Source organism: Pelobates fuscus, chromosome 3, assembly GCF_036172605.1.
Source record: "Pelobates fuscus isolate aPelFus1 chromosome 3, aPelFus1.pri, whole genome shotgun sequence".
NCBI classification, from domain to species: domain Eukaryota; kingdom Metazoa; phylum Chordata; class Amphibia; order Anura; family Pelobatidae; genus Pelobates; species Pelobates fuscus.
The window spans coordinates 175689671-175717124 of NC_086319.1; the positions used below are offsets into that span (position 1 = coordinate 175689671).

The 27454-nt window shown below is 43.7% G+C and overlaps 1 protein-coding gene across 1 annotated transcript in view; it reads left to right on the forward strand.

The window, feature by feature from the left end:
* The window catches only part of ITK (IL2 inducible T cell kinase), a 75453-nt gene extending 48281 nt beyond the window's left edge, over positions 1-27172 (forward strand). The window contains exons 6-17 of the mRNA XM_063445347.1: positions 3584-3720; positions 12843-12908; positions 13112-13166; positions 14809-14888; positions 17268-17401; positions 18133-18207; positions 18571-18742; positions 19478-19694; positions 19783-19847; positions 21742-21860; positions 26537-26694; positions 26832-27172. Coding sequence (XP_063301417.1) covers positions 3584-3720; positions 12843-12908; positions 13112-13166; positions 14809-14888; positions 17268-17401; positions 18133-18207; positions 18571-18742; positions 19478-19694; positions 19783-19847; positions 21742-21860; positions 26537-26694; positions 26832-26903 — 1350 coding nt within the window. The 3' untranslated portion in view covers positions 26904-27172. The remainder of the gene's footprint in view (positions 1-3583; positions 3721-12842; positions 12909-13111; positions 13167-14808; positions 14889-17267; positions 17402-18132; positions 18208-18570; positions 18743-19477; positions 19695-19782; positions 19848-21741; positions 21861-26536; positions 26695-26831) is intronic.
* The last annotated feature ends 282 nt before the right edge of the window (positions 27173-27454 follow it).

Genomic DNA, 27454 nt, shown 5'->3' on the forward strand with positions numbered 1-27454 from the left:
CAACCGATCGCAAACCACGCCAGGGACGGACACCCAAACACATCAGAAGAGAGTCGCGGACTACCTCACCAAACACATCTCCAAGACACTCACCCTAGATCAATCAGACGCCCTAGAGCAACCCATAACACTTGAGGAACTCAAAGGCACACTGAAACTCATGAAGCCACATAGGGCCCCCGGCCCTGACGGGTTACCGATTGCGTACCTCCGCGCGTACAGTGACACCCTCCTGCCAAAACTTTTGTTGGGGCTGAATTCGATTCGTGAAGGCGGGCAATTCCCCACTGATACCTTAGCTGCCACTATCACGGTAATCCCCAAAGCAGGGAAGGATCCGACTAACTGCTCGAGTTACCGGCCAATATCATTGTTGAATTGCGACCTAAAACTTTTTGCCAAGACCCTAGCTCGACGGATCTCCCCACTTCTCCCTGACCTGGTCCATCCAGACCAGGTAGGATTCATCGCAGGGAGGGAGGCCAGGGACGACACGATACGAGCACTCAATATAATACACTCGGTTACAGCTGAGCGGAGAGAGGCTGTCCTACTTTCGACAGACGCCGAAAAGGCGTTCGATCGAGTAGACTGGACATACCTCGCGTCTACCCTCCGACACTTTCGATTCGGCCCCCAAATGTGCACCTGGGTGTCGGCACTATACACGACACCGACAGCGCGAATCCGAGTCAACGGGACCCTCACACAACCATTCCCCATCAGTAACGGCACTCGCCAGGGATGCCCCCTGTCCCCCCTCCTGTTTGCCCTCTCTCTTGAACCATTCCTGGAGGCGGTCAGACAGGATGGGGGCATTACAGGGGTGTCGCTGGGAGCAGAGGAACACAAACTGGCCGCCTACGCGGATGATATGCTGTTTTTTATTGAACAACCTCTGATCTCCATTCCTAACCTTCTTCAAGCGTTTCGTGAGTACCGTCAAGTTTCCAACCTTAAACTCAACCTTGATAAATCGGAAGCCATGCCACTGCTTAATGACCCCGGTTTCGCCGACCGCCTGAAAAGCCTGTTCTCCTTTTCCTGGCAACCCACCAAACTAAAATACCTAGGCACTTGGCTAACACGCGATCTGACCCAATTGTACACAGCTAACTTTCCACCCCTCCTAACGACCATTCAAAAGGACCTTCTTCGCTGGACACCACAATATCTCACCTGGTTTGGCCGCATCCAGGCACTTAAAATGAACGTCCTCCCTAGACTGTTGTACCTTTTCGCGGCCCTACCTGTCGCGATCCCCCAAGCGTTTTTCCGCACTCTTACGAGGGAAATACGCAACTTCATCTGGAATCGCTCCGCTTCCCGCATCCGTAGAGCCACATTAGAGAGGCCAAAATCGGCGGGGGGTGCCGGGCTGCCCTCCATGCAGCAATACTACCGCGCTACACATCTACAACGGGTTGTGGACTGGCATGCACGCCCTGGGGCCAAACGATGGGTACCCATGGAGGTGCACCAGGCCGGGGGACAATCCCAGCCAGGCTGTGGCTTGGATCCCTCACGTTCGCGGAACTCCGGACGCACAACCCACTTATCGATGCTACCCTTAAGGTTTGGTGCACACTGCGTTACGCACACCGACTCACTACATCCCCGAACCCACTTACGCCTCTAACCTATAACCCACAACTAGCAGGAGGTCTCCCCCCCGCGGCTTTTCGAAATTTCACACAGACGGACTGGATCTATCATCGACAATGGACGGGAGACAGAGCCCTTAAACCGCTGACTGACGTGGCGACGGCACAGAGACCGACTACACTGGATAGGTTCCGTTATCACCAGGTGAGGACCTATTACATGAGCCTCCAGGGTTTAGATCACATACACAGACCATTGACGGACTTCGAGCGCCTATGCACAGACAGGAAACACCTAGATCATGCCGTATCGCATCTTTACACTATGCTACAAGCTCTGGGTAACGAAAGCCTTCTAGGATACACGGCAAAATGGGAAAGGGAGACAGGGACGCACCTGACAGCCCAGGAGTGGGACAAAATCTTCCTCCTAACCCACAAGTGCTCTATTAGTTCTAAGTATCAGGAAATGAGCTATAAACTGCTCACGCAATGGTACAGAACCCCAGACATGCTTCAACGTATGAGTGGCACTTCCTCTGGCGAATGCTGGAGATGTGGCTCTGCCCCGGGCACTACCCTCCACATCTGGTGGAACTGCCCCCGCATTGTCCCGTTCTGGCGGCTGATACACTCTAAGATCACCGAAATTGCAGACCCGGACCTCCCACTGCAACCGCTACCAATGCTTTTGCACCACACAGCCATGTCGGTTCAAAGGTATCAGAAAACGCTCACGATACACCTGCTCTCTGCCGCGAAAAGTCTCATTCCCCTGCTCTGGAAAAGCCAGGCAGTGCCAACATATAGACAATGGGTGGATAAGGTAGAAGAAATACATAACATGGAAATGTTGACCGCTTCCCTGCAGGATCGCTCGGACAAATGTGCACTCCTGTGGTTTCCATGGACGTCCTACATAGCCCGTGGACAGGCCTGACCGGCCTACTCTGCCATTAATATAACATAGGCGATTGAACTTGCAGTTGTGTTCCGCACCCCCAGGGGATAGCCCTGGACTCAGCCTTACCCCCTCTCTCCTTCCCCCCCCTCCCGCCCCCCCCCCTTCCCCCCCTCCCTCCCCCCCCCTTCCCCCCCTCCCTCCCCCCCCCTTCCCTGTGCCAGTCCCAGGACACGGTTTTCAGTGACTAGAGCCCTGCCCTCACTACGAGCCAGGTATTCTCCCAGGACGGGTGACCTCCACCTCCCGACCCAGAACTGGGTACACACTCCTCTACTACCCCAGATCGGCCTGCTTTCCGTGCCATTTGCTCGCTACTTGGCGGGATTCCGCCCCCTCAAGAAATGTACAGGCAGGCTCGATGTCCAGCGTTCCGATATTACAGATTTAGCTGGTGTACTTGGCATAGCCACTCAAACAGTTCAGGCTGGCTAGGTATTAACCGTAAAGGTATAGCGGTAATCGCTTTTGACTTTAGATAGCCAATCAAGATGTCCATAAATGTAATGTATTCTGTAAAGTATACCTTGCTTCCCCCCCCCTCCCTCCCTATTCTTTTTTCTGTCTCCCTCCTTATTTTGAAAAATACTATAAATAAAGAATGTCAAAAAAAAAAAAAAAAGCTTGTCAAATTATTTAATATTGTTAGAAAACTTTTGAAATTATAGAGCAACAAAAAATTGCCATAGCCTTTAATTGAGACGTCTGTAGATAAAAAAAAATTGTCAATTTTTCCTAAGAGTATTGAATCATTTGGAAAGATTATTACAATGAGGCCTAAATTGGTTCCTAATCTGCCACAGCCCACTATTTATTGAATATATCCCTCTATATCAATATTAATACTTGTGCTTCTACTGCGTGTAGCAAATGTCTAACACACACTTTACTTCAGAGCTTAATTTATTTTCCTTATTTCTTTAAAACCACACAATTGTTCCTTCCTGTCATAGGTTTAACACTCTACACCTAAATATGTTATCGTATTAATCTGTTTCCTGTCTCTCAAATTAAACAGCTGCAGACAAGCTGGGTACTAGCGTTATATGACTACAGAGCGCATACTTCTCAAGAGCTGGCTCTTTGCAGAGGGGAGGAGTATCTGCCGTTGGACAAGTCTGAACCCCATTGGTGGAAAGTACAAGATAAGAATGGGTACATATATGCAGTGTATTGCCATCTAATATTGTACAAAATGCCTTGGGTAGCTACTGGATACTTTAAAAAAAAAAAAATTTTTAAACACACCTTTGGGGAAAGTATATTTGTAACCAACCCCAACCCCATATGTTTAAAAACAGTAAAATCTACAATGATGAGTTAAACAGTTTTGAGGGACATGGCATGTATGCACTCCCTGAATATGAATACAGGAAGATGGAGGGACAATAGTTTCCCATTGTCAGCATTTGAAAGGCAACAAACAGAATACCTTGTCAGTCAGAGATCTTCATTTTCTCTGTTGTTGCTCCTCATTATTCACATGGAAAACACAAGGCCATAGCACTGAATCTTTGAAATTTATTGATAACTTGAAATATGCTTATACTTTATCTGCCTCATTGTGTGATGAGATTTAAAGAGGAGCTGTCTTTTTTCTTTTTTTTTTTTTTGCATAATAAAGTTCTAATTTTGAACATATGCTGAGTTCCTTCTAAATGTCTTATTTGTAAGTTGCTGTTCTGTAACTGTAGCACTGTTCTGTTGGAGTTCCTTGATCTGGAACTTGCTTAATAAGTTGAGATCAGCCAAGTTCTAAGTAATGAAATTTGAAGACAGGGAGGAAGTTTGAAGCGCTTGAAGCTAGTTAACATTCTGATTGGCCCTTGCTTCAGAATGAATGCCTCTAAGGCAGTGGCGTACATACCAGGGTCGCAGGGGTCGCGGCTGCGACCGGGCCCGGCCGCCCCTGCGACCCGGTATGTACCCACAGGGCCAGCCTCTTCTGCTGGGGGGCCCAGGAGCCGGCCAGCTCCGGGCCCCCCGAGGCTGGCCCTGCTGTCACCCGGCTGGCGGGCGCGCGAGGGAGCTCTGTCCCCTGGGTGCTCCCTCTTCAGCTCCCTCGCGCGCCGCACTGAAACCGGAGCCGGAAGATGACGTCATCTTCCGGCTCCGGCATCAGTACGCGGCGCGCGAGGGAGCTGAAGAGGGAGCACCCAGGGGACAGAGCTCCCTCGCGCGCCCGCCAGCCGGGTGACCAGCAACACCACTGGACCCCAGGGAATCCCCCAGCTCTCACACAGGTAAGGAGGCTGGGGGGATAAAATTAAAAAAACAGAAAAAACGTGTGAGTGTGTTAGTGAGTGTTTTAGTGAGTGTGTTAGTGTTAGTGAGTGTGTTAGTGAGAGTGGTAGTGAGTGTGTTAGTGAGTGTGTTTGTGTTAGTGAGTGTGTTAATGTGAGTGTGAGTGAGTGTGTTAGTGAGTGTGTTAGTGAGTGTGTTAGTGTTAGTGAGTGTGTTAGTGAGTGTGTTAGTGTTAGTGAGTGTGTTAATGTGAGTGTGAGTGAGTGTGTTAGTGAGTGTGTTAGTGAGTGTGTTAGTGTTAGTGAGTGTTTTAGTGAGTGTGTTAGTGTGTGTGTGTGTGTTAGTGAGTGTGTTAGTGAGAGTGGTAGTGAGTGAGTGTGTTAGTGAGTGTGTTAATGTGAGTGTGTTAGTGTTAGTGAGTGTGTTTGTGTTAGTGAGTGTGTTAATGTGAGTGTGAGTGAGTGTGTTAGTGAGTGTGTTAATGTGAGTGTGAGTGAGTGTGTTAGTGAGTGTTTTAGTGAGTGTGTTAGTGTGTGTGTGTGTGTTAGTGAGTGTGTTAGTGAGAGTGGTAGTGAGTGAGTGTGTTAGTGAGTGTGTTAATGTGAGTGTTAGTGAGTGTGTTTGTGTTAGTGAGTGTGTTAATGTGAGTGTGAGTGAGTGTGTTAGTGAGTGTGTTAGTGTTAGTGAGTGTGTTAGTGTTAGTGAGTGTGTTAATGTGAGTGTGTTAATGTGAGTGTGAGTGAGTGTGTTAGTGAGTGTGTTAGTGAGTGTGTTAGTGTTAGTGAGTGTGTTAGTGAGAGTGGTAGTGAGTGTGTTAGTGTTAGTGAGTGTGTTTGTGTTAGTGAGTGTGTTAATGTGAGTGTGAGTGAGTGTGTTAGTGAGTGTGTTAGTGTTAGTGAGTGTGTTAGTGTTAGTGAGTGTGTTAGTGAGTGTGTTAGTGTTAGTGAGTGTGTTAGTGTTAGTGAGTGTGTTAATGTGAGTGTTAGTGAGTGTGTGTGAGTGTGTTAGTGAGTGTGTTAGTGAGTGTGTTACTGAGTGTGTTAGTGAGTGTGTTAGTGTTAGTGAGTGTGTTAGTGTTAGTGAGTGTGTTAGTGAGTGTGTTAGTGAGTGTTTTAGTGAGTGTGTTAGTGTGTGTGTGTGTGTGTGTGTGTTAGTGTTAGTGAGTGTGTTAGTGAGAGTGGTAGTGAGTGAGTGTGTTAGTGAGTGTTAGTGAGTGTGTTAATGTGAGTGTGTTAATGTGAGTGTGTTAGTGAGTGTGTTTGTGTTAGTGAGTGTGTTAATGTGAGTGTGAGTGAGTGTGTTAGTGAGTGTGTTAGTGTTAGTGAGTGTGTTAGTGTTAGTGAGTGTGTTAGTGTTAGTGAGTGTGTTAATGTGAGTGTGAGTGAGTGTGTTAGTGAGTGTGTTAGTGAGTGTGTTAGTGAGTGTGTTAGTGTTAGTGAGTGTGTTAGTGAGTGTGTGAGTGTTAGTGAGTGAGTGTGTGTGTTAGTGAGTGTGTTAATGTGAGTGTGTTAGTGTTAGTGAGTGTGTTAGTGTTAGTTTGTGTTAGTGTGTGTGTGTGTGTTAGTGTGTGTGTGTGTTAGTGAGAGAGTGTGTTAGTGAGTGTGTTAGTGTTAATGTGAGTGTGTTAGTGTTAGTGTTAGTGAGTGTGTTAGTGAGTGTGTTAGTGAGTGTGTTAGTGTGAGTGTGTTAGTGTGAGTGTGTTAGTGTGAGTGTGTTAGTGGTAGTGTGTTAGTGGTAGTGTGTTAGTGTGAGTGTGTTAGTGTGAGTGATTGTGTTAGTGAGTGTGTGAGTGATTGTGTTAGTGTGTGTGTTAGTGAGTGTGTTAGTGTTAGTTTGTGTTAGTTTGTGAGTGTGTTAGTGAGTGAGTGTGAGTGAGTGAGTGTGAGTGAGTGAGTGTGAGTGAGTGAGTGTGAGTGAGTGAGTGTGAGTTAGTGAGTGTGAGTTAGTGAGTGTGAGTTAGTGAGTGTGTGTTAGTGAGTGTGTGTTAGTGAGTGTGTGTTAGTGAGTGTGTGTTAGTGAGTGTGTGTTAGTGAGTGTGTGTTAGTGAGTGTGTGTTAGTGAGTGTGTGTTAGTGAGTGTGTGTTAGTGAGTGTGTGTTAGTGATTGTGTTAGTGTTAGTGAGTGTGTTAGTGTGAGTGATTGTGTTAGTGTGAGTGATTGTGTTAGTGTGAGTGATTGTGTTAGTGTGAGTGATTGTGTTAGTGTGAGTGATTGTGTTAGTGAGTGTGTTAGTTTTAGAGTGTGTTAGTGTTAGTGTGTGTGTCTGTTACTGAGTATGTTTGTGTGCGTCTGTCACTGAGTGTGTGTCTGTCAGTAAATGTGTGCGTCTGTTCATGAGAGTGTGTGTGTGTGTGTGTGTCTAAAGCACTTACCTTTCTCCAGCGCCGGGCTCCCTTGGCGCTGGGGATCTCTCCGTCCCGATACGCCTCTCAGCTCCGAATGCACATGCGTGGCAAGAGCCACGCGCGCATTCAAACCGCCCATATAGGAAAGCATTACTCAATGCTTTCCTATGGACGTTCAGCGTCTTCTCACTGTGATTTTCACAGTGAGAATCGCAGAAAATCCTCTAGCGGCTGTTAATGAGACAGCCACTAGAGATGGATTAACCCTCAGTGAAACATAGCAGTTTCTCTGAAACTGCTGTTTTCTGCTGCAGGGTTAAAACTAGAGAGACCTGGCACCCAGACCACTTCATTGAGCTGATTTGATCTGGGTGTCTGTAGTGGTCCTTTAAGTGTATGTGTTTATGCATGCACTGGCGTACATACCGCGGTCGCACGGGTCGCAGCCCTGCGACCAGGTGCCCGCCCGCCATGTGTTGCGGCCCCAGCCCGCGCAGAGTAAGCGGGGGGGTGGGGGGGCCCACAGATCAGTTTTCGCACCGGGGCCCGATGGGTTGTGTGTACGCCACTGCTCTAAGGTTTATTAATCACACTCAGGGCCGGCGCGTCCATAAGGCGGCACAGGCGGCCGCCTTAGGGCGCACGGGCTCTGGGGGCGCAAAATTTCAGTGACCGGCAGGAGGGAAGCTCTCCCTCCTGCCAGCCACCATCTCGGCCCCCGGCGCGGCTGTGCTGTGCGGAGATCAGGCGCGGCGAGGGAGCTCTAATCTCACCGCTCTGCTCCCTCGCGCGCTGTCTGCTGATTACCGCGGGAGCCGAAATATGACGTCATATTCCGGCTCCCGCGGTATCAGCAGACAGCGTGCAAGGGAGCAGAGCGGTGAGATTAGAGCTCCCTCGCAGCGCCTGATCTCCGCACAGCACAGCCGCACGCCGCTCAGCAGGACCCCAGGGAAGGATGCATCATCCACACCAGCTCTCCAGGTAAGGAGGCTGGGTGGAAAATGTATATTTATTAAAATAATTAGTGAATGTATGTGATGTGTGTCTGTGAGTGTCTGTGTGTGTGTCTGTGATTGACAGTGTGTGTGTATGTGAGTGTCTGTGTGTGTGTCTGTGAGTGTCTGTGTGTGTGTCTGAGTGACAGTGTGTGTGTCTGTGAGTGACAGTGTGTGTGTCTGTGAGTGTCTGTGTGTGTGTCTGTGAGTGACAGTGTGTGTGTCTGTGAGTGTCTGTGTCTGTGAGTGACAGTGTGTGTGTCTGTGAGTGACAGTGTGTGTGTCTGTGAGTGACAGCGTGTGTGTCTGTGAGTGACAGCGTGTGTGTCTGTGAGTGACAGTGTGTATATGTGAGTGACAGTGAGTGACAGTGTGTGTGTCTGTGAGTGTATTTGTTTGTGTCTGTGAGTGTCTGTGTCTGTGAGTGACAGTGTGTGTGTCTGTGAGTGTATTTGTGTGTGTCTGTGACCAGGTGCCCGCCCGCCATGTGTTGCGGCCCCAGCCCGCGCAGAGTAAGCGGGGGGGTGGGGGGGCCCACAGATCAGTTTTCGCACCGGGGCCCGATGGGTTGTGTGTACGCCACTGCTCTAAGGTTTATTAATCACACTCAGGGCCGGCGCGTCCATAAGGCGGCACAGGCGGCCGCCTTAGGGCGCACGGGCTCTGGGGGCGCAAAATTTCAGTGACCGGCAGGAGGGAAGCTCTCCCTCCTGCCAGCCACCATCTCGGCCCCCGGCGCGGCTGTGCTGTGCGGAGATCAGGCGCGGCGAGGGAGCTCTAATCTCACCGCTCTGCTCCCTCGCGCGCTGTCTGCTGATTACCGCGGGAGCCGAAATATGACGTCATATTCCGGCTCCCGCGGTATCAGCAGACAGCGTGCAAGGGAGCAGAGCGGTGAGATTAGAGCTCCCTCGCAGCGCCTGATCTCCGCACAGCACAGCCGCACGCCGCTCAGCAGGACCCCAGGGAAGGATGCATCATCCACACCAGCTCTCCAGGTAAGGAGGCTGGGTGGAAAATGTATATTTATTAAAATAATTAGTGAATGTATGTGATGTGTGTCTGTGAGTGTCTGTGTGTGTGTCTGTGATTGACAGTGTGTGTGTATGTGAGTGTCTGTGTGTGTGTCTGTGAGTGTCTGTGTGTGTGTCTGAGTGACAGTGTGTGTGTCTGTGAGTGACAGTGTGTGTGTCTGTGAGTGTCTGTGTGTGTGTCTGTGAGTGACAGTGTGTGTGTCTGTGAGTGTCTGTGTCTGTGAGTGACAGTGTGTGTGTCTGTGAGTGACAGTGTGTGTGTCTGTGAGTGACAGCGTGTGTGTCTGTGAGTGACAGCGTGTGTGTCTGTGAGTGACAGTGTGTATATGTGAGTGACAGTGTGTGTGTATGTGAGTGTCTGTGAGTGACAGTGTGTGTGTCTGTGAGTGTATTTGTTTGTGTCTGTGAGTGTCTGTGTCTGTGAGTGACAGTGTGTGTGTCTGTGAGTGTATTTGTGTGTGTCTGTGAGTGTCTGTGTGTGTCTGTGAGTGTCTGTGTGTGTCTGTGAGTGTCTGTGTGTGTCTGTGAGTGACAGTGTGTGTCTGTGAGTGACAGTGTGTGTGTCCGTGAGTGACAGTGTGTGTGTCTGTGAGTGTCTGTGTGTGTGTCTGTGAGTGTCTGTGTCTGTGAGTGACAGTGTGTGTGTCTGTGAGTGTCTGTGTGTGTGTCTGTGAGTGACAGCGTGTGCGTCTGTGAGTGACAGCGTGTGCGTCTGTGAGTGACAGAGTGTGCGTCTGTGAGTGACAGCGTGCGTCTATGAGTGACAGCGTGTGTGAGTGAGTGCGTCTGTGTGTGTGCATGTGAGTTTAGGAGTGTGTCTGTCAGTGTATGATGAGTGTGTTTGTCAGTGTATGAGTGTGTGTCTGTCAAATCAGTGAGAGTATGTTTGTCATTGAGTATGTGTGTGACTATCCGTGTGTCTGTCAATGAGTGTCAATGAGTCTGTGTCTGTCAGTGACGTCTGTATGTTTGTCATTGAGCGTGTGACTGTCAGTGTGTACAGAGTGTAGCGGAGCAGAGCGCAGTACAGGAGCTTCTGTTTCCTGTACCTGGCCAGACTGACAGGAGGTGCTCACAGAGAGAGCACTCCCTGTCAGTTCGGCCGGGTACAGAAAACTGAAGCTCCTTTAGGGGATCTGCTCCGCTAGGCAATGCAACAATAGAGGTAGAAGGCACACCAGGAAGGGGAGTGTAACCACTAACGGGGTGTGGGGTGCACCAAGGGACAGGGAGGGAATGGGAGAGAAACACCAAGAGACAGGGACAAGAGGGGGGAGGGGAGAAGAACACTAAGGGGCAGGGAAGGGACCACTATTGGTCGGGGAGGGGAGAGGGGCTGGTTAAGAGGCACATAGGTGAAGATGTTTTTTTGGGGGGGGGGCGGAAAAATGCATCTTCGCCTATGTACCTAAAAATCCAAGCACCGGCCCTGATCACACTACATAGCAATAACCACATGACAGATTTGAAAATAAAATATATAAACCAAATTAGAAGATATAAAAATAAACTCTGACACACCATGACAGATTAGTTCATCTTTCACTGGAACTTGACTCCAAACACCTGCTGCTGCTGCTGCTGCTGCAATGAGGAGCCACCATGATGCTGTGAGTTCAGGGTTGTATAAAATATGATACATGTTGCAGAGTTACACTATGTCTGCTCTTCTCTCAGTGCTGAGAAAGTGGAAATGGAGGATTACAATTACTAAAGATGACGATGTCCATTATTAATCTTCCCATTTTTATCTCTCCCTTTGCTTATTTTACATTTTTCTCAAGATTTAATATCAACCTGAGTAGGTTAACCCCTTAAGGACACATGACATGTGTGACATGTCATGATTCCCTTTTATTCCAGAAGTTTGGTCCTTAAGGGGTTAAAGGGATTCTATAGTGGTAAGATTATACAAAGTTGTATTCTTAACACTATAATGCCCTCTGGTCTCCACCCCTCCCTCTCGCACCTGCCTCCCATAGCACAAAGGGTTTACAAAAAAACTTTATTTACTTATCTGATTCCAGTGCCATTGTCCCTTAGTGCAGGGTCGGTGCTCCGCCTTCTCCGACAGGGGAACTTAATGCGCATTGCCTCAGTGCTTTCCTGTGGGGATTTCACTGACACTGGATGTCCTCATGCACAGCGTGAGGATGTCCTGCGTCACTTAGGGGACCCTGAGTCCGGTAAACTCCAGGAAGCGCCTCTAGTGGCTGTCTGTTAGACAGTCAGTAGAGACTGTCTTAGACCTGCAATGTAAACATTGAGCTGAAGTGGTCTGTTAGCCTATAGTATCCCTTTAACAATAACCCAGATTGACAACCAAACTGAAGTGGCTATTTAGCCACTTTGAATAAATCGTACAAATGTATGAAACTATTGTAAATTTCATGGCCCAAAGCACTTCTCTTTCTTCCTATGTAGCAATTAGAGTATAGTTTCAAATGGAGATGATCAATGCCCCAAAAAATATTTGGGCCAGACAGACACTGTTACAGCGACTCTAAAGTGTGTTATACCTCATTTAATAGCCAAAACCCAAAATATGTATGCGGGATAATAGTTTGAGTTTTCTTGTACGCTAGACTGTGGATCCGGGGAAATAAATAAGCATGCTCACCACAGAAATTTGACCAAATCACTAAAATGAACGAAATGGTCAATAAACAAACTGTTTTGTTTGTTTCATGATTTAAAGTTTACTATCTAAAAAACAACAGCTGTTAAGCTTGTGGTGGCTAGTCAGTGCTTGCTAGGCAGCTGCTAAATTAAAATGTAAAAATAATAACAAAGCGGAAGAACATGCTACTGTTATTCTCGCAATTGTGGTCTTTGGGTAGAGGGATTTTTGATGACAAATGGCGGTGAACTTGCTATTGTCCACCTCCTAGAAGTAAGTACCCCCTAATAATTTCCCTGAGTGACTAGGGGTCATAAAGCCACCTCACAACAACGATCTTAATAATAATGAGGGTGTCCAATAAACCTAATCTATGTAAAATAAAAAATGTTTTACAGCACATCTTTTTTCTTAAATCTTTTTTTCTTCAGTCACGCAAAAGGCCAAATATAAATCCATAATACTGATACTACTATTACAAATAAAACAAGCCCCGAATTACAAAAAAAAAACTACAGAAAAAAACAGTCATCCAAAAAGTAATCCAACTTCATCCAGCGAGGGCTTTGTAAGTGCGAAGTATAAAGGCTTTCCCACTCTTTGAAAGCTCAGTAGGGGCACTCGGATTGCTTGTTTTGTAAGCACTCTGAGCACTCTGGTGTGCTGGGACATAAGGGAGGTAAGCGAGGCTCATAGTCTCTTTTTTATTTATTTTTGAGGAATCAATTCAGGCATACCAATATATATATAAATATATAAAAAAAAATACCGTTGTGAGTGTAGTTTATTCTACTGTACTTTTACACATTGCTGTGCCCTTTAACATCTATAGGAGAAACTTACAGTATGGTTTAAGGAGAAAAATATATCCATGCGTGGTATAGATTGCATATTTAGACTTTATTCTACATATATAAAGAAATATCCCACAACTCACTACTCAATGCAATTATTTTTTTGTGTGTGCGTGTGTGTGTGTGTATTTTACCTTAGATAGAGGAACACACATTAACAACCATATCTTTCACTGATACAGGCACATAGGGTATGCTCCGAGTACCTTCCTAGCTGTGCAGAATGAAGACAGTCTGTTGACTTATGAGTAAGTAACTGCAAAACATCCAGTAATATGCATATTTACCTTTAATCTCTACCATGGTTACTAATTTCTACTTTGGCAGACCATCTAAGCTTTGTTAATGATCTTAATTTTAATTACTTTTTGATGGATCATTTGTTGAGACATTATCATAATTGATGGAACAGACATATAAATAAAGTTATTTTGTATTCTCTTGCCTTTAGATGGTACAACAGGGGTATCAACAGAAATCAAGCAGAAAAGCTGCTCGTTGAAAGAGTAAGCATGGTTTCTTATTTTTCTCCCTTAATAAAATAAATATTTTTCCATGTACTATCTGTGCATCTAAAGAACATTTTGGTTCACTTGCAAGATCTTTGCCCATGCTATGTTGTGGTTTTGCTGTGTATGTGCAGCTAATTGAAACTTGTGTGTGTTAAGAGTAAAATTGGGCGCTCCTATGCAATCAGACCACAAAGACTTGAGGAATTATCAAAACTGATTGGGTGATAGTGGATGATGAGATGTACTGAATTAGCAAGGTGGGGTTTACATGTGCAGGCACACAACAAACTAAAATACACTGCATTTATATTGATATCGGTATTTGTAAAATGTTGAGTGTTTCTTTTCTGTTGAATTATATTTGCATTTTTGAATGTTATTATCAATGTTACCCTTATTGATTGGTGCTCTATCGTTCATTAGTTGTTGTTTTTTCTTTCTCCCAGTTATTAACTCCTGGATTGTTTCATTGTATTTTAACAGTGATATTTGTGTTATATTAAATTTACCCCTTAATTTCCAGTTTTGCGCTTTTATCCAGCACTTTATCACCCTACTCACACTGTTTTAAGTTAGAATACCCCTGTCGATATATATTATTTTATTACATTTGTTCAAGTAAGCTTTCTATTTAGTTTTAAAACATTTCTTGATTATCTAATAAGTGTAGTCTTTTAACATATATTAAACATGTAACAATTATATATTTACTATATATCAACGATAGCATCATACTTTACAAATATTAAAATATATAGAAAAAATTTAATATATCTTACATGTAACAAATACAACCTGCTACCAATATATTTAATACATAAGAAATAGCACATTGGTGACTTGCTGCCATTATGTTCAGTCATTTACTGTTATATTTCTATAGTCTAACATGATATATTGTCTAATTATTATACCTAAGAATAGTGCAATTTTGACATCAAAATGCTAATTTCACTCTTTGTATAATTTCTTAATCTATGTAAAAGCGCTCTGGATAATGGTACTATATATGAATTTGTTAAATAAATAAAGATTTGGTATTGATGAGAATCTTCCAACAATTTGTAAAGTATTAAAAAACAGATCCATAAATGATATGGCATTTCTGTTTGTTTAAAACAAACATTTTAAGTCAGTCAGTAAAAGTCAATGTCCTAGAGGCAAATACATCTGAGACCCTTATGTTGATAACTTCTGTGAGGTCCATACTAATTCTCATATGCCATATTATAGAAGCTTGGAACACCAGTGAATTGTTAGTTTTCTGCTAAAACGATTTCAATGTTTATTCAGGAACCTACAAAAAAGACTTTAACCCCTTAAGGATACATGACATGTGTGACATGCCATGATTCCCTTTTATTCCAGAAGTTTGGTCCTTAAGGGGTTAAAGCAATAAATGATTAATTTTCATCTAAGAAAGAATGTGTGTTTACTACCCTTAGATACATATTAAGTGGCTAATATATCGATACACTCTATCCTTTACTGTTTACATGACTAGCACTGTTTATATTAAAACATGTTTTCCTAATCTAGTATATACATTTTTGTACTTTTTTTTTTGGGGGGGGGGGGGGGGGGGAGGGGGAGTTGCTCATGTTGCTAACATCCTCATTCCTCGTCTTTCATACAGGGAGTAGAAGGAGCCTTCATGGTCCGAGATTCAAGACAAGCTGGAATGTACACTGTATCGATCTTCACTAAAGCTTTTGGGTAACTCTTGTTTTATATTCCCATTTCAAATACCACAAAGAACATGGAGAACATTACTTCTGTTTCTTTTCTCCTCATCGCAAAGCTGTCATATTAATATTTTTCACCAAACAACAAGTAAGGAGGCAGGCCCTACAATTGCAGAGCTAACCAGCAGTAAGCTATTGGGCTATACTGTCCTAGTGTGTTCTTTCATCCACTATCCATACCTAGTTTTTTTTTTTTTTTTTATTCTTTATTTTTGTTGTGCAAGTAGGTACATTGTTAGGTCAAGCGCCACAACAGCGCACACTTTGAGTACACGGAAAAACAGTGGCAGCAGTACATGCACATTTTTTAAAATTTAAGTTTTAACAATTCTATCTAATCCACGAAGTATGTTGAATAATAAGTAGTACATAAGGTAGGTAATGGTAAAAAGTTAAGGAGTCATGCCTGTAAAGGTTTTCTAGGTATAACAAAGAAAGAGTAACGTATATGGATAACATTGAGTATGAGCAGGTGCTTTGCTAGGGTGAGGCTACGTACATTATTACGAACATGAACATTTTAAATAAAATAAGACTGGTTATAAACGGTGGTGGACTCGTAGCTAGTAAAATATTTGTATTGGCTTTCGTGAAGTGTCTTTAGAAAAGAGTGGCTGATATATAGATTGTATGTTTTGCCGATACATTTGAAACGTGCCTGAGAACATGTGCCGAACTAAATGGTTTAACGATAACAATGTGTGCCTAGTCACCTGAGAGGTTTATCATGAGCATGGATTTCAAATACGGTATATACAACTGGTGACATAGGCTGCTTACGAATAAAAAATAGGCCTGGTTGTGCTTTCAGCGTAGAATGTAGTGTACTATAGCCAGCATGTTGTCAGACCTGGCAAGAACGCTGTCAGTACACCTCTGCACAGTGTCAGTGTGGAAAGTATACTGGTGTGTTGCTTGTGTAAATAAGGCAACATAGATTTAAGCATCGCTAGAAATAAGATTGCCTAAATATTATTTAACATTGAGTAACATGCTGGATTACGCATGCAATAAATGACACCCAGTGAGATCGCTTAACTTATGTGTCACAAGCAGTGATACGTCAAACAGAGATAACATAACGTGGCATATAATAATACTGCGGGTAACATGTTGTGTCGACAGCAAAAACACAGAACTGGTACTAGCAAGGGCTTCGGGGCCGGCAATAAATCAGGGTAAACCATAGGAGAAAGTACATAACCGTTTCTAGGACTCTGGTACGAACAGGTAAGTCCAGTTAAAGTTCAGCCGACCCCTGATACCGGGAAACGCTGGCGCTCTGTCAGGCAGTTCTTCTGGGTCCTGAGCACACGTGGGGGTTCACACTTTTCCCCAGTGGGTCGTGAGGGAGCTCTCCGCTGGTTTTGTCTCCCTGGGTGTTGTCTCGCTGCATCTTGGTTAGCGTTGCCGAGGGCTTTGCGGACGGTAGCGTGCAGGCTTGTACTGTGCCTGCCCCCGGTTTCTGGGACCACTGGGTGAGGTGTAGATCCGAGCTTGTCTCGTGACACGGGACGATGGATTGAGGCAGTCGATTGATCCGGCTCTGTTTGCCGCCGTCTTTGTGAGCTTTGGCGCCGCTTTGTTTTGGAGGTCGCTCTGTGGTTGCGTGGGGGGTACCATTGCAGGGTGCGTCGCTTGGCCGGGCGGATCCATGCCACCATCTCCCTCATTGCCATCCGATGGGGCTGCCTTCTGGCTTTGAGCTTTGGCCATAGGTAGGAGCATATCAATCTCAGAAAGTCCCCTGTGTACGTGGGTGGTGTGATGCGTGGGTGCTTGGCCTTGGGCCACCTCCGCGACGCCATCTTAGGTGGGTCCTGTAGTTTTCGTCTATTTGTCAACTGAGTCGCTTGTGCGGGTGTGATTATGGGGGTAGTCGCCCCCAACGAGGACCGGGATGTCCCCCGCCGGTCCATGGGGGGGGGGGGGGTAGCAGGGCTGGTTCCCGTTTTGGAGTAAGCTCCAGGCCGGGAGATCGGTCGTCGTCCACAGGCTGCAGGCTTTGCTCCCGTTTAGGCCGCATGGTCGTGTGAGGCTTGTCCGTATTGTATCGGTGCCGGGGTGGTATCGTTATGGTCCCACTGCTGTTCCGTAACTGATCCCAGTCGCCGATGGCCATAAATACTGTTTTGTCGATCGGTAGCCTCATATTTTCGTCCATGGTCGCTGGAGCTCTTAGATTGTGCGTCTAGCCATCTTGGCTGTCAGGCCCCGCCCCCATCCATACCTAGTTTTAAAGCAGCAATCTATATCTCCAATGGCATACATAGCACTGTTTTGATGCTTGCCAATAAGTCTTAGATAGACTTGTATTTCAATACTTCCCTAAACTCTTTTTTCTTGTCAGTGAGAAAAATCAAGTTGTGAAACATTATCACATACGGGAAACAAATGATTCTCCACCCAAATATTACTTGGCTGAGAAATTTCTCTTCACTAACATTCCAAAACTCATTAATTACCATCAGCATAATGGAGGAGGTAAGTAGCCATGATATATGTGTATTTGACTGTACTTCATGTTCTCAGAGTACTTCTTTAAAGGAACACGCTGTGCATCATAAGGAGTAGAGAACACTACTGATTATGGTGCCAAGATTGCCCCATAATGATAAAACTATTAACTGTTAAACTGGGGTCTGCTGGGTGCCACTCCATGCCTCTAGAAAAGCTCCAGTCATGATCTAAGCCCAGGCTGATACTGTAGGGCTTAGCTTAGGAAAGGTAATGGTAGCTCTCAGTAGGAACTTCTAGCTCTCTATAGCAGGAGAAAAGGGACACCCAATAGACCCCAGGAAAGAAGTAAGGTCATTAAGAAATTAACCACTCTAGACTAAGTTTCTAAAAGTGAAACAATCAACCATAGCACCTATCAAATCTAGTGAGCCAGTAATGCAGAAAGAGGAGGACAACCCCAACACCTGCAGGTTGCATACCCCAGGAACAGATAGATAGACAGACAGACAAATTAGAATGACCCATTGTTTTCCATGGTGGCTACTTTTAGAACATTGTCCTAGAAATTCTCATTATAATTCATCTCCAGCGTCTTTAAGTTCCACGTGTTGCAATAAATAAATTTTTGTGTAATCACATGGCAGCTCTTTTTTAACATTAACACCTTTTAATATATTTTTAAAGTAGTAACGTTTTAAAATACATTGCAGATTATTTCTACCTGTTTTCCCCATATGCTTGTATAATTTATTCAGGTTTGGTTACTCGACTTCGTTATCCTGTGTGTTCGTGGAAGGAGACACTACCTGTTACTGCTGGATTGAGTTATGGTGAGTTTGTTATTGTCAACAAGTGACACATGCTTTCAGTTTACAGTTAACTGCAACATGATAAATCTCCCAATGTGTGTAACTGCATGAGTGCAACCCTTCTCTTCATTCAATTATTAAATGTACACCTTGCTTCCTAACTTAGGCACGCACTTCATTAAATATGCAATGTTGCTTTACTGTATGCATGGTATGGTCTTATTCACTAAACAATTCTGATTGTGGTCAGTTGACATAAATGTTGCAAACAGAAAAAAACCTGATTCAAAATAAAATTAATACTTCACATGTTTGATAGCCATTAAAATTAGGTTTAAAAGTTTCTACAATTCTCTCAATTGTGATTTCTGTGTCTGTATTTAGGAAAATGGGAGATTGACCCTACCCTCCTGACTTTCATAGAGGATATTGGCAGTGGACAGTTTGGATTGGTCAAGGTTGCATTCTGGCAAGATATACAGAAGGTTGCAGTCAAGATGATTAAGGAAGGAATGATGTCAGAAGAAGACTTTGTAGAAGAAGCCCAGGTGTTGATGTAAGCTGTTTTTGCCGTTTAGGTAGCATAAAGGGAATAGTGTCATTAATGCCATAAACAAATGGTTTTATTAGAGTCTACACATATGGTTAACAGCAACTGGATGAATTCTTACAAAAACACAATATTCAGATAATATTAAATATATGGGGTAACAGCTTCTTGATCCAAGGAGAGATCCGACTGCTATTCAGAGATTGAGAAGGAAGTTTTCTAATTTGTTGCAAAATTGGAAAGCTCTTTGAACTGGGATGTGAGAAAGGCTGAATTTAACAGACATGTCTTTTTTTTCAGCCTGCATAGCTGTGTAACTATGTAATACATACATGTTCTAAGAATTTAAGTATACTTTTTATGGGAACTTCCAATTTGAGAAGCCTGAAACAGTTAGCTTTGACTCATTACAAATTATTTGCACTTTCATTGTTTCATGCTAAGCATAATCTGTGTTTCAGACTGAGCACTGCAAGTGTTCATTACAGTTGTCCTTAAACGTTTTAGGGACTTGTACTTAAAATATGTGTAAAACATGCTATTTTCACTTTCTGCATTATAGCATGTTTCTAAATCATGGAGGTTATCGGTTACTCTTTTAAGCAGGTACCTCTTTTTAGGTACTTGTTTTGGCAACGTACATCTGTAAATTCAGTATGACTGGGGGGGGAAAAAACTGTTTTAACACCTTTCATCTCCATTTTTCCCTGTGGTTTATCTTCTCCCTTTTTTACTTTCCAGGAAACTTTCTCACCCTAAGCTGGTGCAGTTTCTGGGTGTCTGCACTCAGCAACATCCCCTGTTTTTGGTTTTCGAGTTCATGGAACATGGTTGTCTGAGTGAATACCTTCGCAGGAACCGGGGCTCGCTTTGTCGGGGAATGGCTTTGGAGATGTGTCAAGATGTATGTGAGGGGATGGAATATTTAGAAAAATCTAATTTTATCCACAGAGACCTGGTAAGCTGCACACTTCATTTTGTATAATCATCACATACATTTCAATCATTTACATGCCCATGGAATAATTTCAAAATCTTGTCCACAGGCAGCACGTAACTGTCTGGTTGGGGAGTCATTGGTCGTGAAGGTTTCAGATTTTGGAATGACCAGGTGAGTAACCATTAAGAAGCTCAGAGCCTCCAGCTTGGGTATGTACAGCACATTGCTTTAGGGTATGCAATCAGAGAAAATTTAAGTTTACATTACATTTAAATAAAAATAGCAACTTAAAAATGAGGTACAAAATACGTTTACACGCTAATGATAACTAGGGATATACAAAGAAATGGAAGAGGGAGCACAATTTTAACGCCGATTTATGGTGTGCCTTGGCTCACCTAGCACACCTATTGTGCACACTCATGTCCTACAGAATATTTAAGCCATTTTAAAAAAAAAAACTTTCAAGGTGATAGTGAATGATTTGTAAATTTTGCTAACTTTACACCAGTATGTCTGTTAAACTTTAATGTCTTTACCAAAGTGGTTAAATTCTAGCTGTCCAGATTACATAGTTGCATAGTTACTAGGCTGAAAAGAGACATGTGTCCATCAAGTTCAGCCTTCCTCACATTTGTTTTTTGCTGTTGATCCAAAAGAAGTAAAAAAAAAAAAAAAAAAAAACCCAGTTTAAAGCAATTTTGCAACAAACTAGGGGAAAAAAAAATCTTTTTTGACCTGAGAATGGCAGTCAGATTTATCCTGAAAAATCATATCCTTGAATATTCTGTTTTTGCAAGTATGCATCTAGTTGCTGTTTAAGCTGTTTAAACATCTGTACAGACTCTGATAAAACCACTTCTTCAGCCTTAGACTAAATCTTCTTTCTTCCAGTCTAAAAAATCCTTCTTGACCCCAGAATGGCAGTCAGATTTATCCTTGGATCAAGCAGTTATTACCCTACATTGAAATATTATATCCTTGAATATTCTGTTTTTGCAAGTATGCATCTAGTAGCTGTTTGACCATCTGTATGGACCCTGATAAACCCACTTCTTCAGGCACAGAATTCCACATCCAGATTGTTCTTACAGTAAAAAAAGCTTTCCTTTGCCTTAGGCAAAATCTTCTTTCTTCCAGTCTAAACGCATGACCTTGTGTCCTATGTAAAGTCCTGTTGGTGAATAGATTTCCACACAATGGTTTGTATTGGCCCCGAATATCTTTGTATTATGTTATCATTACCCCTCTGAGGCGATGTTTTTCGAAACTAAAGAGTTTTAAATTTGTTAACCTTTCTTCATAGCTAAAATGTTCCATTTCTTTTATTCATTTCTTTTATTAATTTCTAGTGCCATAATATCCTTAGAATCCTGAGCATTAATGCCCTTTTTCATGCATGACAATACCCCACTAGCCTTAGCCACTGCTGACTGACATTGCACATTGTTGTAAAGTTTGTTGTCTATAACAATTCCCAAGTCCTTCTCATGTGTTGTTATCAATAATTCGCTTCCATTAAGGGTATAAGTGGTTTGTGCATGCTTTACACCATAGTGCATAACTTTGCATTTTTCTACATTAAATTTCATCTGCCATTTGAGTGCCCAGTCCTCCAGTCTATCTAAATCCCTATTCAGCAAAGTAATATCTTGCTCAGATTGTATTATTTTACAGAGTTTTGTGTCATCTGCAAACACAGAAACATGACTTTCAATGCTTTTTTCAAGATCATTTATAAAAATGTTAAATAGAAGGGGTCCCAGAACAGAACCCTGAGGGACACTTCTTGCCACCTCTGTCCAGCTTGAAAATGTACCGTTAATGACAAAAATGATGTTAATGATCTACAAATTCCATTAACCTTGCTAAGTGCGTGCTAAAGTCCAAAGCATATCATTAACTAAGTAGAATTGCTATACCAAGAGTACTGAAATATTTTTTTATGGTAGAAAAGTCAGAAAAATAAATTGCTGTATGCTATTCCAGGTGTCCATAATAGCATATGAGGAACTACAGGTGTGTTATAAATAGCTCACAATCTCACCCTACTCAATCTTTACAGGTTTGTTCTTGATGATCAGTACACAAGCTCCACCGGCACCAAGTTCCCTGTGAAATGGTCTGCTCCAGAAGTATTCCGATATGGACGCTACAGCAGTAAATCTGACGTGTGGTCTTTTGGTATGAATTTAATATTTCCCTTAATTAAAGTGGCACTGTCACTATCTGGGGACTTTGCAAAATTCGCAAAGACCCTCAACGGTGACATCACGACTGGGGGTCTGGTGGGGGCAGGTAAAGGTGAATTCCACTTATATGAATCTGTCCCTCACGGGTGCAGACATTCTGTTTTGGTGGGTCCTCTTCAGCTCATGCTGGTCCAGCGACAAGAGTCAACGTCATTGCTGTACAGCATTGAGATCTAATAGGATCCCGCAAGATCGCAGGTTTTTCTCCTCACACAGGAGCTCCACTTCCTGTCCTGTCCTTTCCTCCAGAATCTGCTTAAGCCTGACAGACAGGTATGTAAATATTTTTTTTAAGCTTCTGTGTCCACTATACCCATTCCAGTTCCTGTGCCCCTTTTACCATCCCAGTTCCTGTGCCCATTTTACCCAACCCAGCACCTGTGCCCACTATACTCATTCCAACCCCTGTGCATCCTTTACCATCCCAGTTCTTGTGCCCCACTTTACATATCTCAGCCAGTGTGCCCACTTTACTTATTCCAACCCCATGTGCCCACTTTACCCAGCTCCCTTTACCCCATCCCAAACTCTGTGTCACCCTTTCCCTATCCCAGACTCTGTGCCCCCTTCCCCTTCCCCATCCCAGACCCTGTGCCACCTTCCCAGACCCTGCGCCACCTTCACCTATCCCAGCCCCTATGCCCCCTTTATCCATCCCACCCCCTGAGCACCCCTTCCCCATACCAGACTCTGTGCCCACCATCCCAGACCCTGTTCTCCCTTCCCCATCCTAGACCCTGTGACCTACTTCCTTGATCCCAGACCCCGTGCCCCCCTTAACCCTCCCACCCGTTTCACTCATCCCTATATGCCTCCTTTAAACATCCCAGACACTATGCCCCCCTTACCCATCCCAGTCCCTGCCCCCCTTTACCCATCCCAGTCCCTATGCCCTCTTCACCCATCCCAACCCCTTCACCCATCCCAGTCCCTGTGCCTCTTTTACCTATCAAAGCCCCTGTGTCTCACCTTTATGTATGCCAGCCCCTACACCCCCTTTTCACTCATCCCAGCCTATATGCCTCCTTCAAACATCCGAGACACTATGGCCCTCTTTACCCATCCCAGACCACATGCCCCCTTTCACCATCTGAACACTTATGCCCCCTTCAGCCATCCCAGGCCCTATGCCCCCCTTTACCCATCATAGCCACTATGCTCCATTCACCCACCACAGTCCCTATGCCTCCCTTCACCCACCACAGCCCCTTTGCCCCTTTATCCATCTGAGCCCATTTGCCCCCTTCACCCACCACAGCCCATATGCCCCCTTTACCGATCTGAGCCCCTAAGCCACCTTTAACATCCCAGACCCATGCCCCCTTCACCCACAACAGCTCTATCGCTCTCATTCATATCCCTTCCCTGTACCTACCACAGCCTCTATGCCTTCTTGCACACTCCTCAGCCTCTATATCTCCTTGTACCCACCTCACCCCATGCCTTCCTGCACCCACTACAGCCCCCATCCCTCTCATCCCTATCCCTCACTGGATCCACTACAGCACCTATACTTCCCAGCACCCCATTCCACTCCCATTGTGTAAGGCATGCTAGTAAAACACTGTTTTTGGTTGGATTAACCCCTTAAAGTATATCTTGCTGTGTTTGGGGGGGGGGGGGGGGCTGCTGGCATGGAAGTCTTGACTTACACAGCCATGCTGGGTAGCGCAAACATAATATCTGTGTGAGAGCTGCACAAAGACCTTGCACCAGGACGGGGGCCCTTGATCTCCTATTGACCGAGGGCCCTGTGAGTTGTCAGTTCGCCCCTGGTTACTTCTAAACGGTGGTAGCTCCGCTCACTGTCTACAAGTGTCAGGCGAAGGAAGTATTCAGAGACAAAGTCCCTCCCTATATCACTTGACTGGTTAGGAATTTCAGTGAAATTCCAACACAGTCAAAATTTGTATTTCATAAAATTTTTATCCACTGAAATATACATTTTTTTCATGGGGGGAGGGGAGTGACAGAGTGCCTTTATAAAGTTCTGCACAATCAACAACAATGTATAGGATCTCTTTTCATCAGTCTTTTGAGGAGTATAACGGCTATCTCTAGATACATGTGTGAAGGTAGTGGGGACAGTGTAGGAGGGTACACTTTTACTTACGATAAATTACCCTTAATAACTTGATACAAGACGTAAGTGGTGACAACAGGCCACAGCCTTATTTAAAACAATAAACATTATCAACATAACATATTAATATAATATATCCAATAACAGTAACTTTTCATCACTGGATCCTTACTAACCGTCTACATTAACATGAGCGCTTGCCTCCCCCATCGTCCTTACACCACAACTGGCCTTCCAATACCATCCATGTTATCCACTGGCTTTGGTTCAGTGGGCAATACCCGTACCTTAAACCCGAGGCTAGGGGAGGGATCAGCCCTGAACCTTTTCCACTGGACCGCTGGTCCAACCTTGATTGGCAAGGACCTTCATCCGCCTGCTGTGACAAGAAAAAAAATTAGCACTTAAAGAGAACACCATAACAGAAATATAACAAGGGGGGGTGGGCTGGAAGCTGTTCCTAAGCCGGATAATTAAGATGGCTGGGAGATAAAAGAAAATGGCTCCCCCTATATATATTGCTAACCCCCTTTTAGTCTATAGCACCTCCCCCCAATTACAGGACTTCCTTTCTTTGAACTTTCTACACTCCCCCCATTCACACATGTCCCTGTTCCCATCTAGCCCTTTGGTCTGCCTCCTCAGGGTCTTGAATTAAATAATAAAAATATTGTTATGTACAGTCATTTGTCTTTTAGAAATACCATACTTGAGTAAGATGGAGGGCTACAAAAACAAATTAGAAATAAACAAGCTATGAAGGCCATCACACAGATTAGTAGAGGTCTAAAGGATATTATTTGATGTTGTAATTTGCAAACATATATTCCTGAGGCTATAGTCCCTAGCTCTAAAAAAGTGCAACGTTTTACATTGCAGGGTTAAAAGGACAGGACCACTGTCATTGAGATGAAGTAATATGGGTGACTATAGTATCCCTTTAAGCACCACATCGAGGCTCGCTATATAGCTCAAAAGAAAGAATGAGAACTCTGAGAACGGACAAAAGCTTAGAGGAAACTCAATAGCTTGCCCTTCGGTACATCCCCACTATATAGCTCCCTCTAACATATTTTATATTAACAAACTGCTAATGGTGCAGTCTCCTTGTATAAACCATGAGTCTTTGTTTTGCAGATCATAGCTTATGAATCTAGTGTTCCTGCTCCAAACTCTGGAATGCTTGACATTGTCTGGGAGATATTATTACTGTCAATTCCCAGGCCGTGCAGCTAACGGATGATAATTGCCTCCAATAATATAGAGTAAAGCAGTAAAGTACATTCTTTGGCTACCGGTAAAACTGATGAGTCCTTGATTATGGGGTGTAAATTAATAATTGTAATATCATGATATTATTATTTTCAAGCATATTGCTATGCTGTATACTAGTACTTTTTTATACAAATTTTACCCTTTCATCTATTCCCCCCAGTTATAATAAATCATTCTGTAAGAAGTGACCAGTTAGTGTGATTCTTGGGTAGGTTGAGTATTCCTCAGCTTTACAAAAGAGGATGGCTTGGGAAAAACAAATACTTGCATTGTTACAGCTAGATGTTAGTTAGTCTGACATTCTCCTTTTTAATATATTTTATGTCAAAAGCCAAAAGTTTAATCATACATTTCTTACACCATGACCCGTAGCCAGGACAAGTGTTATGGGTAAGCAGTTGAGGATAGTCTGTAGGGGCAGATGAGGCAGCATCTCCCTTCCCCAGTTTGCAATAAAAGAATAATGTTGTTCAATCTGCTCTAAAAGAATGTCTGATGTCACCCATTGGTTTTGCATGGGGCTGTTGGATCCTTATACCCTAGAAGTCAGAGGCATTTTTCTGTCTCCAAGGGCTGTGGTGCTGCCAGACCTATTTACAGTGGATGCTATTTGCCATATACATACTGTTAAGTGATGGGGTGAACTAAGCTACAGGGCAATGTCACATTCTGGGGGTAGAGTTTAATACTCCATAATCTTTAAACGTAACTAGCTGTCACTGTGGGAAAGGCAGTCTAGAAGAGTTGGAGTGCTAAGTGTTAGCTTTTATTGCTCTGTAGCATTGGCATTGTCCTGCATGTCAGACTTTACATCATATTCATTTGAAAGCGTACAACCATAAAACTATGCATGGCGGTTATATCTAATAGAAGATATCCAATTACATAAATGAGATACAATTAGTCATCCAAATCCTCCTGTTTTACATTTTTCATATAGGATAGTATATGAGTATATTTCATTGGTTGTTAATTTGCACACCTATTACGAAATCAGTTCAGTGTACCAAAAGAATAAGATCTAATTGTCAACAATATTAAAAGAAAACTTTAGTGTTGGGAATACAAAGATGTATTCCTAATTTTGAAGGGTCCCTCTATTTACATCTTGGTTATGTAGGCCAAGTCAGTTATCAACTCAAATCAAATTCACAGAGTACCAAAAATACATGTGCGTCAACCTTTCTTGTCTCTCTTCACCAGTTAACCTGTGTACTTGACTCTAAATATAGCTCTCTATGTCTTGAAAGGTGTGCTAGCCTGGGAAATTTTCAGTGAGGGCAAGACACCCTTTGAGCATCTTAGCAACTCGGATGCTGTAGAAGAAATATCAGCTGGTCTGAGACTCTTCAAACCCAAGATGGCTAATGAGAAGGTGTACAAACTAATGAACAACTGTTGGGAAGAGGTAAGGCTAGATCTAATAAGTATACTGTTGTAAAGTATACTGGGCTCTTTGCAACATTGATGTTGCATAGATATATTTTAAAGGATAATGGTGCCTTTACAAACTAATAGTGACTCTTTGACCTGATGTTTTCTTAGAAAGCAGAACTACGGCCCACATTCTCCAGCCTGATGAGAGAAATCGCAGAAATTATAGAATGTGAATTGTGACGTACCATCCGAGATAGAAGAACAGTGATACATCCAAATATTTATATTTTTATTCAGAGTGCTTGGTGCAAAAAAAAAAAATCATCACAGAGCTTGGAAAAAGTAAGATTTTAGTAATGTGAGTGTGACATGTGATAATCGAGCAGGAGCTGGGTAGAACTACATCCCAGTGGCTTTGTGAAGACTTACTGAGAAATTGAGCTTGTCTTCACTTTGAGATATCGGAGCTGAATGGAGTAAAGCACATGTAAAATCAAAAGAACAATGCATCGTGTTGTAAGAAAAGTTTCCATCTATGAAAACTAACAGTAAACACCAAGGAGGTGTTTTACTGTGTTATCAAGATGAAGTATTGCTAAACTCATGTTATCTCCATTGAAGTCTTGTAGTCTTTGTTATTTCGTAATGTCGCAAGAACTTATTTGGAGAATTGTCACAATTTTACGTGCAAGTTTTACTGTCATTATGATTTTCCTTTAAAGTCAGTGAGAACTCAAGGTTTGCAGACATATGCGATCACAGTCTAACCAAAGGAATCCTGGGAAAATATG